At 55.7% G+C, this 17081-nt stretch overlaps 1 protein-coding gene across 1 annotated transcript in view; it reads right to left on the bottom strand.

The window, feature by feature from the left end:
- MYO15A (myosin XVA) overlaps positions 1-9867 on the bottom strand; it is a 65369-nt gene extending 55502 nt beyond the window's left edge. The window contains exons 1-6 of the mRNA XM_023514060.1: positions 6277-9867; positions 4162-4244; positions 3489-3552; positions 2585-2694; positions 2326-2400; positions 2013-2109 (exon numbers count right to left, since the gene is read on the bottom strand). Of these exons, the coding sequence (XP_023369828.1) occupies positions 2013-2109; positions 2326-2400; positions 2585-2694; positions 3489-3552; positions 4162-4244; positions 6277-9867 (4020 nt within the window). The remainder of the gene's footprint in view (positions 1-2012; positions 2110-2325; positions 2401-2584; positions 2695-3488; positions 3553-4161; positions 4245-6276) is intronic.
- Positions 9868-17081: the final 7214 nt, after the last annotated feature.

Genomic DNA, 17081 nt, shown 5'->3' with positions numbered 1-17081 from the left:
CTTGAATAGACCTATATCAACCACTAAAATAGCATCAACAATACGAAATCTCCCTAAAAAGAAAAGTCGAGGACTAGATGGCTTCAAATCCAAATTCTATCAAACCTTTCAAGAGGAACTAGTACCTATATTATATAACATTTTCCAAAGTATAGAAAAAGAAGGAATACTTCTCAAAACATTCTATGAAGCAAATGTCACCCTGATAACCAAACCAGGAAAGGATCCAACAAAGAAAGAAAATTATAGACCAATATCATTAATGAATATTGATGCAAAAATATTCAATAAGATCTTAGCAAACAGAATTCAACAACACATCAATAAATTTATACACTATGATCAAGTTGGTTTTATTCCAGGGTTACAAGGATGGTTCAACATATGCAAATCTATAAATATAATACATCACATCAATAAAATAAAAAACCAAGACCTTATGATTCTCTCAATTAACGCAGAAAAAGCCTTTGATAATATCCAGCATCCTTTCACCATCAGAACACAACTGCCTATCTAATCAGCCCTTCCAGAAATCTTACCTGAAAGGTTTTGAAAACTGTGGCTGGAGCAAAGAAGTCATCTGGTTGGACACTAGGGAAGCCAGGCTGGGATGGGAATGACTGGCCAGCCAAGGCAGGCATAAGAGGGGGCTGGACCAGGCTGGACCCCTCCTGACTACAAAGCCTGGGCTGACTCACTTCCCACTAAGGTCTGAGCAACGCTCCTGATGCCCTCAGGATCACCCTGCCATTGATGGGGATATGCAACCCTTTGTGGGCTTAGACTCTGGGAGTCTGTGGTTTTGAGCCTGAGCTATTGGGCCAGCCCTTGCCCTCTGAGCTCCTGACTCAGTGCATCTGCTGTTTCCCCACCATCTCTGAGTGAATGCTGAGCAGATGCTTCTTCTAAACAAATCTGCCCTTCCATAGCCCAGCCACCTCCAAGCTGCCTGTGGTTCAGGCTGAATGCCTAGATTGCCCTTGGGCTGTCCACTATCACATCTCAGCCAGGTCCTTCTGCAAGTTGCCAGCTGACTTTGCCCTGCACCCAGCTCCAGCCATGCTCACCACCCCCACTGCCACTTCCCTGGCCTGAAACCCACTCTCCCTTGCCTGGACTCCACGCTGCCACTTTGTCATCCCCTGAATGTCCCACACTTGCTCACACTGCAGAGCTCTTGCATGTGCTTCTCCCCTCTACCCCAGCTGTCCTGAAAGACCTCTCCCTCACCTTCTCAGCACAGCTTCTCCTACCACTATGCTTATAATGACAGGCCTCAACACTCCCCACCCTCCTCCTGACAGTCTTCTCCACAATGAACCACCCTTTTACATGCATGTAATCTGCTTTTTGTGCACACAGTGTATATGCACACACATATTTTTCTCTCTGCTTCCACACTAGAGTGTAATCCCACAGGGTGTGAATGTGTGCCTGCCTGGGCCGCTGCTGTCTCCTCCCCAGGGCCCATCCTGGGCCTACATACAGTAGGTCCTCAGCAAACCTTTATCCAGGGAATGGTTGAGGTCCTAATATTCTCAGGTTCAGAGGACTTAGCCCTGACCTTGTCATCTAACCCCCAATTCTGCACAGGCCCTGGTTCAGTGTCCACCAACACCCCACCCCTGGCATCTACTAACACTCCAAATCCACACTCAGACCTGTCCTGGCTCTTCACTATCAGGGGCTACACAGACTCTGAGTATGAGAATATGATGAGCCTGGGGCTGTAACTAAGAACACGAGCCAGGCAGAAGTGATGGGATGAATCCCCTTGTCTATGTGGCTTCTATTCTGACTTGGCCTGAGCCGGAACCCGGAGCTGCTACAGAAACACAGGCTGGCAGAAACACACCCTCCCCAGGCAGGAGGGATGGGAGACAGAGCAGCCGAGGGCAAGGTCCCCTCTGGAACTTAGGCTCCATCCTCCAAGTGGGACACACAGGGTGTGCCCATCAAGGAGCGGTCAGCTGATGCATATGTAGACAGACCAGGCAATGGACAGACACACTCACCTGCTGCACGACCTCCCGCTTCTGGTTCATAGCAGCCAGGTAGCGCAGAATCAGCTTTGTGGCCTCAGTTTTGCCGGAGCCGCTCTCTCCACTGACCGGGCAAAGGGGCAGAGTGAGCATCAACCTTCTACCGCCCCCTGATGTGAGGTTGGGGGTATCACGAAGCAAGAAGATGTGTGCAGCAGGCCAGTCCAATGTGTTAACAGAGATTTTCCAAGGCCCCATAGGTGGCTTTCCAAGGTGGCTGGATGCAGACCTGCTACCTGAGGTCCTCCCTTTATCCCCCACATAACACAGGCTGGCTCACCTGATGATTATGCACTGGTTCTGTTTGGCATCAAGCATTTTGGTGAAGGCAAGATTTGCAATCGCAAAGAGGTGCCTGGGGAGGCAGGCCGCTAGGCGTCACTGGAGCTGGCCCCAGCCCCCATGCTCCCAAAGTTCCCAGGGGTTGGGTAGGGGGCATCTGTGTCTAGCCAAGCAGCCAGTCCCATCCACCTTTCACTCCCTCAGGAAAGTGCTCCTGCCCCCATCCTGGTCCCCACCCCAGCCCCAGAGACACTCACGGTGGGTTCTCTCCCAGGGCTCGCCCGCTGTACTGCTGCACCTGCTGCAGCCCATAGATTCCGAACATACGGTATGGGTTCACCGACACCAGGATGCTGCCGATGTACGTCTGTGGGCAGACACTGGCCTCAGCACCATGCTTCCTCTGGGTCCTTCTGTGTCCTTCCTTCCCCTGCTCTAAGAACCTGGATGCCTGTTTCCATGAAGACAGATATCTGGCTGCCTGATCTCAGTGTTCCCACCAGAAGACCCTAACAACTGGATGGCTGGATGGGTCAGGTGCTCTGACAGTGGACTTCAGGCACTGCACCAGACAGAGGCTAGGAGCAGCTTGCAGCGATCAATACCCCACAGCTGCAGTCCTCAGAGCAGCAGTGTGAGCTCCCGCCTACCTCATTTATTCACAGTCAGGCTCAGGCTCCAGGGCCTTCTGCCTCCATCCTGCCTGGAGTGGGGAGGAAGTTGAGGATCCTGAAGTGGCCAGAGCCCTTCTGGTTGTCTTGGCCTTCCACACTGTGGCTCTAGACCTCTGGCACCTGTTCTGTCATTCTGCGGCTCTGGGCTTTTTCCACCCCTCTGGCTGTCCCCACCCTGGGATCCATGTCTATAGATTCTAGGACTCTAGAAGCTTTATCCATTGGGTTCCTGGTTAAGAGGATGTCACACATTTCTGGATGCCCTATCTCTAGGTCTCTGGCTCTGGCATCCACCATCCTAAGACTCTATATTTTAAGACTTCAGATTTTAGAGTCCCAGGCCCTAGTATTCTATGTTGAAATGACAGAAACACCAGAGTTCAAACCAGAGGCCAAGTTCTAGGGCCTACCAGGAGAAATCTATGCTTCCCACTCAGGCCCAAGAGTCATCTGCCTCCCTAATCTGAGGACCAGCCCCAGGTCTTACGTAGATGAGATTCCGTTCAAATCTGGTCTTGAGGTTGGACAGCACAGTAGTCTCCTGGAGGTCTCTGGAAGGGCATGGAGAGGGCTGTCAGTGCCCCCAGAGCTGGCATGGGTACCTTCCCCACTCAGTGCAATGCCTTTGTCAGACAGGACAAAGTTCAAGTCTCATTTCTGAACCAACCATCTGTGAGTCCTTGGGCAAGTTACTTCACCTTCCTGTGCCTCAATTTCTTCATTTGTCCAGTGGGTATGACAATCACTGTGCCTACTTCACTGGGGGTTGGGGATGGCAGACTTGTAGGCTGACCAAATAATGATGCTGACCACCATAGCCTCACATTTTGGGCACCTGCAATGTGCCAGCACCATCACAACAACAGCCATCTTGCCCCCAACCTGGTGGATGAGAAACTGAGGCAGAGAGGTTAAATGATTTGCCCAAGGCTCCCTAGCTGGTAAGTGGTGGGGCTGGGATTTGAACCCAGGTCTGTATGACTTACAGAAAACATATTTGGTCTTTGTGACACCCCATGATACCAGCTTTGCAAACAGGGGAAATGAGGCTCTGCAAGTATTTCTGGGAGGTAAGGGGCACATGGTAGGAGGACGTGGTCTGGCTGGGAGTATGGCACCCCACAGTGAGTCTTGCTGACCCCATGGCCCTGCCCACTCACTCCAGCTGTGTCATGTCCTCCACACCATCCTCCCTGCACTGCTCGCGGAACCGCACGGCTGGCAGGTTGCGGATGGAGTGCATCTGTGAAAGAGAAGGCAAGTCTACAGGCTGGAGGGCACCCTGCAGCAGCCCGTGGCTTGGACACACCAGCCGGGTCCAAAGAGAGGGAATTCAAGGCCAGGCTGGGTGGGTCTCGCAGGCCTCCTTACCACAGAACACTGCTGCCCATGGAAGCTAAAGGTGACCCACACACACAGGGACACTGGCTTGTCCCCATCACCTGTTCCTAGGGCGAGTATTTCTAGGAGCTCCCAAGTATCCTGCCCTGGAGGGTGAGCACATGCAGGTATACATGTGCATGCACCAGCTCCCTCCAGGTTTCAGCTGTCCCTGGACCAAAAGACCCTACACACTGGCTCATGTGACGACTTGATGGACACTTGTGTCCTGGTACATGACATGTCCATGAAGATAGACGGAGTGTATCAGCACCATATCCCCACGCCTATCTCAGGGCAAATGTGTGCATGTACACTTGCATATGGCCCCCCACACAATGGCTGTGCAGCTCATACAATTCCCACACACACTACGGGCTTTCAGGAGGCCTGTGGATATAGGACACATAACCTCCACATATAGTTGCTGTGTGCACGTGGGCAAACAGCAGGTGCCCTCCCTACCCTGCGTATCTTAAGAATGGAAATCCTGGTACTATTTTTGGGCTGTAGGGTCTTTGCTACATGCACACATACATGTGCACACATGCAGAGGGGAGACAAATTGTCCTGACACCCATGGATGCCACGTCTGCTCAGACCTTGGTGAGCAGGCACATTTGCTTTCTTCCTTTGGCTGTGGTACACCCTCGCAAACACCTTTAGGCACGCAGATGTGCATGGGACCTGCATGACTGAGCACACACATGTACATCTTCAGCCTTTCCCACCCTAGCTGCACCCCTCCCTGAGCAGTTAAGGAAAGGGGACACCAGGAGTGAGCCCTGTGTGCCCGCTGCTGAGCTGCTAAGTAGGGCACAGAGAGTATCACCCTTTCGGCCCTGGCCTTAGGCCCACCCACCTGCCCATGTGCTTCATTGGCTGCAGACCCTGAATAATTCAGCCACTCACGTATTCCAGGGTGAGGAGGGCCCAGGCATCTTTGCCCCTCACTGCTGGGCGCCCCACGTCACGTTCCAGCAATGCTGCAGCCCACACAGCTCGGGGCACCCGTCGCCGGGGCCAGGGCCCCCCCAGCAGCCAGGCTGCCCCAGTCGCCATTGCTGGGGCCTGCTGGCTGCCTGCTCTGCTGGGTACCGTCTGCAGAGGCTGAGAAGCACTCTCTGCCTTGCTTGCCCCGCCCACCCTGGCTGTCCCGGGGGAGGCTCCGGTGACCACCCTAGGATCAGGCTGCATTCCGCCATGAGTATGGCAGCCAGACAAGGGCCAGGCACCCCTCAGATGGGTTGCCTGCCCTGCACCTCACAGGTGACCCAGACAGACTGCTGGCCCAGCCCCTCATCCACTGTGTGACCTCTGGGCCTGTTTCTCCACTCTGTAATGAGGAGGCTGGAAGGTTGGGTCCTGAGGCCCCCACCCTTGTCTACTCCAGAGCCCCTCAGCCCAGAGGACTGCAAAGAGTGGCAGCAGCTCTGAAAAGAGATGTGACACCAATTTGGGAGAGGGTCAGTAAGAGGCTGGAAGAACAGCACAGCTCTGGATGTGAGGGTAGGACAAGGTGGACAGGGAAGCCCTAAAATTTTTCACTTGGCTTGGCCAAAATTTCTGAGGGGCATGTGGGGGCCAGATCCACCATCCAGATTGGACCAGGGTAGGGGTGCCCAAAGCCCAGGCTGGGACTGACAGAGATATCTTCCCCCAAAGAACCCTACCTACATCTCTGTCCTGGGCCTGCCAGTGCTGGGCATACCCTTGTTCAACCTTTCAGAGGCTCTGAGAGGTCAAGGCCATTCTCCCCAACTTACAGATGTGGAGACTAAGGCCCAAGCAGGCAGTAAGCAGCTTGTTCACAGTGCTCCTCAGGCCATCTCTCCTGTCCTTCCTGTTTCCTAGGTTAAACCCCCCAAGCTTCTCTTTGACCTGGGCCCCCATACCTTGTTCTGCCAGCTTTTGGGGCCAGTCTCTTCCCAGGGGCCCTTGAGGGACAAGCAGGAAGCTCTGGGGCCCAGGCGGCAGGACTGGGAGTGGGTATGTACTCTTGGCCATGGTCGGTGGGCATTCACCAGCAGCCAGAGGCGGGAACAGCGTAAACTCCAGGCTTGCGGCTCAGAACTGGGCTCAGGCTCCTGGGTTGGAGGGGCAAGGGGTTGCAGGGTGGAAGGCCCAACTTGCTGAAAGGAGCTCAGCTTCTGCACCTGAGGCATGACCACAGCAAAACGCCCAGGGCCTGCCTGGTGCTCACCCTCCTTGGGCAGGGGCCCTAGGGCACGTTTGGGTGCCAAGGGGGCTGGGGCTCTGGGCAGTGTCCCCCAGCGGCGCCATGGTGGCCACGTGGCTCTTGTCTGGTCACATGCAGCGAGTGGGTATGAGAGGCTGAGTCTTAAAGCCTTCTGCTCTGGAAGGACATCCCTGGAGGGTGTCTGGATAGGAGACTCTGGCTCTGCTGGTAACTGAGAGTCCCTGGGGATGGCCTCTTCTTCAGGCTTCTTAGGGCTAGGGCCAGCTGATTTGGTGAGCTGTCCAGGCCCAGGGTCGTGGTGTCTGCCCAGAAAGACACTGGTGGAGCCTACAGGTGGATCTTCAGGCTGGGGAGGTGGCACAGGGCCGACATGCTGGAGGAAGGGGTTTTCCAGCACAGGGGGTGGCCTGGAAAAGCCTCGGCGGCTGCCTGCACCCCCTGGCCAGGGGGAGGGTGGGCGCTGGGTGGGAGGTGCATCCACTTCCCAGCTGGGGGTCAGCTGGGGCACTGTCCAGGGCGTTTCTGAGTCCTGAGGTTCTCTCGGGCTTTCCCGGGGCTCCACAGGGGGAGCCGCTGCCCGCCAGGACCCGGTGCCGGGCTGGTGGAAGGGCGGGCGCACCCGTGGCTTCACAGCCCTGGTGGGAGGCTCGCTGAGTCGCCGCCAAGTGTGAGGGAGGTGCGAGGGCAGGTTGAGGGAGCGGCGCCGCAGGCTGTGGCCTAGCAGAGAGGGCGGTGAGGGAGGCCGGGTAGGGCCTGGCGGGCCCAGGCGCCCAGAGGCTCGGTGGGGACCCGGGGGTTCTCGCAGTGAACGGGGCCGACAGGGCGGGGGCGGGAAGGGTGGCTGGAAGGGGCAGCCTCGGATGGACATCCGAGGGGACGGGGGCCCCACGGGTGAGCGGTAGCCCGGGCCTGGCAGGCTTCTCAGCGAGGGCTGCGGAGAGGGCCGGGGAGACCAGGCCCTTCTCTGCGACGCCTGCGGGGAGGCCCCAGGGAAGCCGAGGGCGGCCCCTGGAGGACGGGAGACCCTGAAGGAGGGCCGGGGTCCGGAAAAGGTCAGGAGGTCGGGGGGCATCTCTGGGATCACGGGAGGGGGCTCCACGAAGGCCCACCAGCTCGCCTGGGGCACAGGGGGCACGTGAACTGGGGCGGCCCAGGGCGGTGGGTGGCGGCGGAGGGAGCCGTAGGGCGAGGGGGGTCGGGGCAGGCCCGAGAGGACCGGGGAGAAGGGCGGGGTGGGCGGAGGGCCGGGGCTGGGTGCGCGCGGGGGCGCGGGCGCGGGCGGGGAGACCAGCGCACTCCAGTGGGTGAGGGCGCGAGCGCGGGCCCCGGGCGAGGGCGCGCGCGGGCGCGGGCGCGGAGCTGGGCGGTGAGAGTTGTTATTGTTGCGAGCCCGCGCCTGGACCCTCCTCAGCACGATAGGCGTGTTGGGCCGGTCGGGGTCCATGCCAGCCAACTTGTAGCCGAAGCGTTTGTATGCTGCCTCCCTGACCAAGGGGCCGCCCCTGCGGGACTTCTGGCTGCCCCTGAGCCGGGGGATGGGCTGCTTTTCTGACAGCGTCTTTTTGAGGAACCGTGCCAGCGAGGTGGCTGGACGAGGATGGGGGCGGCCAAACCCGGGGCTGAAGCCTAGGCCCCGGTGGGCACGGAAGGCAGACAGGGCGCGCTGGAGGTTGCGCTGGCGCGGCGTAAGGAAGCCCCAGAAAGGGTGGCCATAGGGCACTGGAGGCACGTCCTCCTCTTCCTCCTCCTCATCTGCATCCCCCAAGGGCAGTGGGATGTCCAGCGACGGTGGAAGGGGCACCTCCAACTTCTCTTTCCCGAATAGCTTCACCTGGGGCCGTGGGAAGAGGCGGAACTTGCGGATGAGGGACAGCTTGGACCTAGCAGGCTTGTCCATGCCTTGCTGCTCAAAGAAGGCGGAGCTGGGCAGGCGGAAGGATGTGCTCTGACGCTCCCCACCGACCTCCTCTGGCTCCTCTAGCTCCTCCAGCTCCACGATGTCATCCATGGGGTGGGCATATGGGTTGTGGGGTGATGGGATAGGTGGCGGCACCCAGGGGTACCCGAAGGCTGACTCCTCCGGGTAGAGATAGGGTACATCGGGAGGGTAAATGGCCTCATCCCCACTGCCATAAATGCCTTCAGCGTATGGGACAGGGTAGGGAACTCTGTAGGGATCCAAGTAGGATACGTCGTAGGGCATGTCGTACGGGAGGTCATACGACGGGTACGGCGTGTCATAGGGCATGTAGGGGTTCAGGGGGTAGCTGTAGGGGTATACCTCGCCCTCGTAGGGGTCATAGTAGCTGTAAGGAGACGAGTACCCTGAGGGGGGCGCGTATGGCGGCTCATAGTCATCATAGCCGTAGCCGTAGGTGTACCCGGGGTAGAAGGAGCCCCCGTAGTAGTCAGGGTGGTAATAGTTGTAGGGGTCCTCTGGCGGGTACCCATAGTAGTGGCCGCCGTGGGGTGGCCAGGCTGGCCTGTAGGTGCCATAGTCTGCCAGGTATGGCTCCTGCTCCTCGTAGTGGTAGAGTGACTGCTGGTCGTAGTAGTCGTCGCCCTCTCGGTGGTAGTCGTAGTACTCGCCCAGGTCTTGGAAGCCCTCAAGCCCGTAGAGTGACTTTCGGGAGCCCGAGTGCCGGAATGGGGCCTCGTCCTCAAAGGGCAGGAAGCCCACGGGATCTCCCGAGGAATAGATACTGCGGCTGCGGGGGAACCTCCGCAGAGGGCCTTCATGCCGCAGGATCTCGGCGCCAGACGGGAAGGGCAGCTTGCGGGAGCCCACTCGGGAGCCTGAGCGCTGGAGCCAGGCGTCCAGAGTGGCCTGCTCACTGCCTGACTCCTCAGCCTTTTTGAGGAGGAACTTCTTGGTAAGCCAGTTGATAGCTGTGGACGCCTTGCTTAGCGACTGGGCACGTGGCCGGAGGCGCCCATAGCCTCGGCGGCCTGGGAAGCGGATCACCATGAAGGATGGCTTCTTGCCCTTCATGGCCCGCTTTTTCTTGCCCACACGCATCTGAGTCATGAGCTTTGATGTGGACTTGAGCACAGTGCGGGCCTTCTTTTTGCGTTTGGTCTTCTGGGGGCCAGTATGGAGGCCCCAGAAAAAAGCTGATGCACTCCGGAACTGGCCCTTTTTGGAGATCTTGGGTGTCCGGTCACGAAAGCCCATGAATAGCCGAGATGTCCCCTTCAGGCTCCGCTTGGGCTTCTCTGGCTCCGGGGCCTTCTTCCCCTTCTTCCCCTTCTTGGCTTTCTTCTCCTCATCTTCCTCCTTCGCCATGGTGGCCACCTGTGTCCCACCAGCCTAAGTCCGGTATCACAGGTTCAGGGACTAGGAGACTGAGGACCTGCTTGAAGTCCTGCGTGCAGCTGGACACACAGCCTCCTCGGGCTCAGAACAGCAGCAACTGACCAGAGTCGTGTGACCAGGGCTGGGCCAGGATTCTGGGAGGGTGGATCCATAATTCATTTCCTCTAGAGCCGCCTTGGGTTTCACTCTGAGCAGTGTGGAAAGTGGGTGGGTGTTGTACTGGGATGGGGAAAGCCTGTGAGGCCTGTGCTGGGGAAGACATCTCAGTCTTCACTGTGGCAACAACTGTGCTGATCCTGGTCAGGACCCCCTGCGCCTCAGCTGGCACAACCCCTGAAGGGAGCCCTTGGGCCACTGTGGCCTGACAGAGGAAGGCACTGAGCCCTAGAGATGGGACACTATCTGCCCTAAATCACCTGGCACACCTGTACTGGGCCAGAAGTGGAGATTGGTTTCTTGAGCCCAGGGTGGGATGACTGAAGCCCACCATGTCACCTTGGTGGAAAACCTTGGACCCTCCAGATCCTGAGCTAGGGAGGAGGGGAATGGGGAGGACAGGTGCCCAGGGCTGCGGTCAGTGTAATGGGATCTGGCCAGCTCTCGGGAGCTGAATAATACATGGGGAGAACCAGGCTGCTGGCTCAAAAGGCAGGACAAGGTAGGGGTGTCTCAGCAGAACTCCAGCAGGGCCTTGTGAGGCTTTACTGGGGAGCAGGCCTGGCTCTGATCCCTAGCTCCGCCACTGACTGGCCTGTGTGGCCTCAGAAAAGTCTCTCCTTTCTCTGGGCCTCAGTTTTCTCATCTATAGAATGGGAGTGACAGGCTGTACTCTATCTCTTTCACGAGGGGGAAGCAAGACAGGATGGAGCTGCCTGCTGGTGGCTCCTGTCTGCAGTCCCTGCCTAGTCCTGACCTCTCCTCCTAGTTTCTGCCCTGGCCAAGTTGGCTGTGGCTGTGTGGCCCCTGCCCTCCCAGATGTGGCCGATTGCTTCAGGTTGGGCACTTGACCCAAGGCCATGTGCCCACTGTCTGGTTGATGACTAGTCTGCTTCACTTTTGGGAATCTTCACTAAGGGAGGTAGGGGGCAGGGGAGAACTTACGGTGAGGGTGGCAGCCCTGGGCCCAAAGCCTTGGAACTGATTGTCCTCCCTCTCCTCTTCTTATGTCTTCTCTCTCTGGCTAAGGCTCAGCACATGCAGGGGCCAGGGTGTCTTCAGACAGACCAGTAATTCACATCAGGCTCCCCACTCCCTGCACTGCAGTTTAGACTTTGGGTCCCAGAGCTAATTCTATGCTTGTTGAAGGTTTAACATAGGAGACAAAAGAGCAACAAGCTTTTGCCCTGATCTGCTACTTGCCAACTCTGTACCTTCAGGCAAGGGCTTCATAGCCTTAGCTTGCTCAGCTGTGAAATGGGGACAGAGAGAGGCCTTTCTAGGCCAGTGGTGAGGAGCCAGGAGGGGAATGTACAGCAGGCCAGGTCAACCCCTCCATCCACCTCTCCTCTGTTCACATCCTCTGCTCCTCTAGTTTCCTTCTCCCCAAGATTTGCTGAGAGCTAGTCAGTGCCCAGCCGCTGAGAGGGGCTGTGCCAGGAGCTGGTGGTACCTGCCTCAGGCTGTCAGTGGAAATAGGAGCAATTAGGTGGCTCCTGGGTAGGAGCTGAGGCATGGTGTGAGCAGGAAATGGGCCTCCTGTAGTGCAGGATTTTGAGGGAACAACCATTCTCCCTGTCACCTCCTAGGCTGTGTACTCTCCCTCCTCTTTCTTGGGTTGTGCCTGCTGCCCACTTGAGGGAGCCCAGAGGTGGCTACACTAGTCCCACCTCCTGGATCCCAGAAGGCGGCTCTGGCCAGGTGGGTGACACAGTGATCTCACAGGATTCTCACCACAGGTTTATGAGGTAGGAACTGCTGTTGTCTCCATTCTCCAGAGAAGGAAACTTAGGTAAAGGGACTTGCTGGAGGTCACCTGGCTTGGGAAAGCAGAAGCTAGGTCTGGCTAGGTCTAGAGCTACTTTCCTCACTAACCTTTCTGCTCACTGAGCTCCTGGTGTTTGGTCCATCACCCAGGAGGGAGCAGTTTAGGATGCTGCAGAGCCATGGTTTAGCTGTGCTGATCCCAAAGCCTGTTCCTGCTGGGAGCTTGGCAGATGGGGTGACCCAGCCAGGCCTCTGAGGTGGTTGTCCCTCATGTGCTACATCCCCGCTTGGGGACCTCACCTAGAGTCCTAAGTCAGCCTGGCCCCTGGCCCTTCAGGTCCTCTAGCCATCATTTACCCATTCAGAAGTCTCTGTAAGACATACTGTGGTCCAGGAGCTGCCTAAGCAGCTGTAACTGAAATAGACAAAAATCCTGCCCCATGGAGTTGGCATATGGAGGGGGCTGTGTTTAGTCAATAAGCAAGGAAAGCGAACAACATAGATGATAGTCAGATGGCGATAAGTCTTGTGGATGGAAAGAAAGCCAGGAAGGGGGTCCAGGTGCAGTGGCTCACACCTGTAATCCCAGCACTCTAGGAGGCTGAGGTGGGTGGTTTGCTTGAGCTCAGGAGTTCAAGACGAGCCTGAGTAAGAGTGAGACCCCATTGCTACTTAAATTAGAAAAACTAGCTGGGTATGGTGGGCATCTGTAGTCCAGCTACTCAGGAAGCTGAGGTAGGAGGATCATGTGAACCTGGGAATTTGAGGTTGCTGTGAGCTAGGTTGATATCACTGCACTCTACCCTGTGGCAAGAATAAAAAAAAAAAAAAGCTGAGAAAGGTGGCAAGAAGTGGGAACGTGTGACACAGAACAGTCAGGGAAGGCACTGCTGGGCAGGGGTCATGGGGCCAAAACCTGCAGGAGGTGAGAGAGGGAGGGCTGTGAGTAGTGCCTGGTCCTGAGAGGTGGACTAGTGGCCAGGCCAGAGTGGCCAGAAGGCAGTTGGGGCTCAGCTGGGTGGTGAGCTCAGAGGTTGAGGGCACACGTGTGGGGCCTTATGGATCATGGTGGGAACCTGGCCTTGATAGCTAGCAAGTCTGTGACTGCGTTTTGGGAAGAGAAGCAAGGGAATTTGACCTCAGTCTTCATGGAAGTCTCGGCTGTGTGAGGACTGCCTGCAAGGATGAGGGCAAAGGCAGGGAGGCCATTGTGGAGGCTTCTTTGGGGGTCCAGGATGCACACAGTAGAGGTAGAGAAGAGTAATAGGAAGCTGAGGATATGTGGCAGGTAGATCTGACAAGATTTATAGAGTAGGGTGTTAGCAGTGGCTCCCAGATTTCCTTATGGAATGGCAGGGAGGATAGAGAGGCTGTCATTGGCTGAGGTGAGGAAGACTGAGCAGAGGAGGCTGAGGAGGTAGGACCCAGAAGCCAGCTCTGGATGTGTAAGTGTCAGATGTCCAATGGGTACTTCCAGGGAGCTGTCAGGGGGCCATTGTAGAGATCAGGGCTGGTGACATCAGTTAGGGAATCATTGTCGTCTAGATGGCATTGAAGCCACAGTTCTAGAGGATGACATCAGGGAATGGGTACAGAGGGAAGAGAGGCCAAGGAACAAGTTCCAGGGCTGCACTGTTCCGGGGCCAAGGAGGGGGTGAGTGACCACTACAAAGCCAGTGGAGGAGGTGGCAGAGAGCCAGGAGGGGGTAGGGGCCTGAGGCTGTGGAGGTGAGGGTAGAGGATTTGGGAAGGGTGGGCACCTGGGCCAGGTGAGTTGAAGATAGGGAGTTGCCTACATGAGGCAGCACCTTAGAGGTCCAGGGTAACTGCCATGAGGGAAGTAATGGGAATGAAGGGAGAGGTTTTGAGAAGGACAGGACTGTGGTAGTCACAGGGTTGGGCTACCTGTGGGCACACTGAAGTCGCTGCAGTGTGCACTTTAGCAGGTAGATTGTATGGGGTATGGATTATATCTTGATTTTTGAAAAGGAGGAAGGAATGTGCCACTGGGAATCTACCTTATCCATCCTTTATGCACATAGGGGTTGTGGTACACATAGCCACACGTTGCTGCCGTGGTTCATGATGCATTCCAGGACAGAGCACCACACTACTGCAGCAGAAAAGGTGAGCAATCTCTGTGTCCCATTCGGGAGTGCTTGTTCAGGTCTGCTAGTACAGGAAGCAGGATGCAGGCCAGCCTGTGGTCTACAATGTGTCCCCAGGCCTGCCCTTTTTTAGGAAGTGTGTTTGTGTGTGTGTGTGTGTGTGTGTGTGTGTGTAGGGGTAAGAATATAAGTTTTTATTTGCTTTTATTTTTTTAGAGACAGAGTCTCATTTTATCACCCTCAGTAGAGTGCTGTGCTGTCACAGCTAGCAGCAACCTTCAACTCCTGGGCTTAGGTGATTCTCTTGCCTCAGCTTCCCAAGTAGCTGGGACTATAGGTGCCCACCACAATGCCCGGCTATTTTTTTTGTTGCAGTTTGGCCAGGGCTGGGCTTGAACCTACCACCCTCAGTATATGGGGCCAGTGCCCTACCCACTGAGCCATAGGCATCACCCTGTATTTGCTCTTATTAACATATGAAGGTGTGACAATTAAGTTCACAAACTTTTTTTTTTTTTTTTGAGACAGAGCCTCTAGCTGTCCCCCTGGGTAGAGTGCCGTGGCATCTCAGCTCACAGCAACCTCCAACTCCTGGGCTCAAGCGAGTCTTTTGCCTCTGCCTCCCAAGTAGCTGGGACCACAGGCGCCCGCCACAATGCCCAGCTATTTTTTGGTTGCAGCCATCATTGTTGTTTGGCGGGCTCGGGCTGGATTCGAACCCACCACCTTGGGTGTATGTGGCTGGCACCTTAGCCACTTGAGCCTCAGGCGCCAAGCCTAAGTTCACAAATTTATCCTAGAAAAAGTGCTACATACCTCATTGCTGACTACCTCTATAATTACCTTCACAGTACTCCCTGTAGGGGGCTTTGCGCCAACCCTAGCACTCAGTCCACCCTTCAAAGCAATTTTGGAACTCTTTTTCTGGTATGGCCATCACAGCTGTTAATCATATGGCATGCAAAAATACGCAAGAACAATAAGGAGCACCACTCAGCAAGACACTGCCACATGTTGACACAAACACAGCTGCGAGACATTGATACACTGAGGTTATGACACCTTACCAAGTTGTTTGTACAGTGCTTGCCACATACACAGTGGCAAGTTCATAAATTTGTCAGGCATCATTCCAGAAAAAGGGGAGAAGTGGGACAGGGCTTGCCCTTCAGGCACAAGGACATCTCTTGGAGCCACACCCCTACCTGCCCCAAGTTGGAGGTCTTTGCATGGAGATTATCCAGGAGAAAGGCTGAGAAGGTGACCCTGAGAAGAGATCTGAAGGATGAGAGGAGGCCAATCACGAAAGAGGAAACAGTGTCCAAGGAAGATGGAAGAACATGTACAAAGGCTAAGTGGTAGGAAGGGCTTAAAGGAAAGTCCTATGTCTGGAGCATGTGAGGAGGGGCACATGGAATAAGAAATGCCCGTGATGGCAGGCAGTAACCAGCCCCAGGAGGTGGTGGAGGCTGGGATGGGACTTTAACCAACATCCTTAACACAGTGGGGAGCCACAGTAAGGTTAAAGTAGTGCTGTGAACAGATTTACATTTTGAAAATAATGAAAACTAACCAACACTGCCAGTGTTAACTATGTGCCAGACTTGGTGCTGAACAATTTTCTGGAATATCAAATTAGAGTCTCACATATGCAAGACAGAAACTTCTTGACATTTTATAGATTAAGGGCCCATCTTAGAAAGGTTAGATTGCTCAGCTGAGAGCCCACAGCTAGGAAGCAACATGGCCTATGTTCAGATCTGCTAGGCCACACAGAATTCAACTCTCACCACAAGCCTCTGAAGTGGGCACAGTTATTCTCCCCATTTCTCAGATGAGGAAATAGCCCAGAGAGTTTATGCCAGTTGCCTGAGATCACACAGCCTGAAATCAGCTTTGAGCCCAGGCAGTCTGGCTCCAGTGTTCACATTCTCAACCACTGCCTCACATCACTTCTTGGTCTCTTGGAAAGAGGTCTGGAAAGAGAAGCTCTTGGGCCACTGTGTGGTGAGGGATGGGGAGGAGGCAGTAGCTTGGCTGGGACTGGACTGTGAGGAAGCACAGAGGCCACATTCAGGATGAGGTGAAGAGACTGACCTACTGAGGGATGGGGCTGGGGAGAGAGTGGAATCAGGTAGAACTGGGGTTGGCCTGGTGCAGCTGGATGTGCAGGGGAGTCGCCTCCAAGTGAGGCAGGGCATGTGGGAATGACACATTTGGCCTAGCACATGGCAGCTTTGGGCGGCTGTGGGACAGTCAAGGAGGCGATCTGGACCCAGGACTGGAGTTCAGAGGGACAGCATCCAGCAAGTTGACTGGGATGGGGTGAGCTGTCAGGGACAGAGACAGAGTGGGAAGAAGAGCCCTATTTTGGCTTTCTTGCCAAAGGGAAGTTTGGAAATAAGGAACTTTGGGAGAGGAAGGGGCATAGAGAATGGATGGTTGTGCAGACGTGGGATGCATGATGGAAGTTTGTTCCCTCAGCTCCTCTGCACACCTGAGTCTTCTAAAGCCGCAGGCTGGGCCATCCCTGGGAGGTCACAGAGATACCAGCTTCAGCTTGGGACTGAGAGCAGCCCTGCTGTCTGGGGACAGGCCCAAGTGAAGGTGCAGGGTGAGTTATGGGAGTCGGGTGGCTGACAGGATTGGGACCCAAGCCTGGGGTTGACCCCAGTGGGTTGGGTTAGGGACCTTTGGAGTTCTTAGGAGGCTTCTCTAAGCCCCAAGGGCACTGTGAGCTGCCAAGTCAATGACCTAGGCATGCACAGCTGTACAGTTCCTCTCGTCGCACACAGGTGGGCAGTATGACCATGGTGACCACCAATCTAGAAAGCCCAGAACGCAGCAGGGACACAGAGACTGCCTGATCCATGGATATAGGCCTAACTAGTAAACAAGCCAGCCCTAGTGAGGAGCATGTATGGCCCTGGGCTGAGCCTCTGGCTCAAGCCTTCACTATCTGAGGACCCCAAGACCCCAGCCTCACCTCCCACCCTTTCCTAGCCAGCCTGGGGGACAGAATAGACCTGGATCCAATCTAAGGTCTGGACTTGACCAGACACCCTGGAACTTAGAGCCTGCCCTACTTTTCCCCAGACCCATAGGTTGGGGAATGAGAACAGCTGTGGTGCAAGCAGAAACCCTCACTTAGGA

The sequence above is a fragment of the Otolemur garnettii genome, unplaced genomic scaffold, assembly GCF_000181295.1.
Source record: "Otolemur garnettii isolate 467f Iridium unplaced genomic scaffold, OtoGar3 scaffold00046, whole genome shotgun sequence".
Lineage (NCBI taxonomy): Eukaryota > Metazoa > Chordata > Mammalia > Primates > Galagidae > Otolemur > Otolemur garnettii.
The sequence above is the reverse complement of the archived record's forward strand: the minus strand, read 5'-3'. Positions and strand labels throughout refer to the sequence as shown.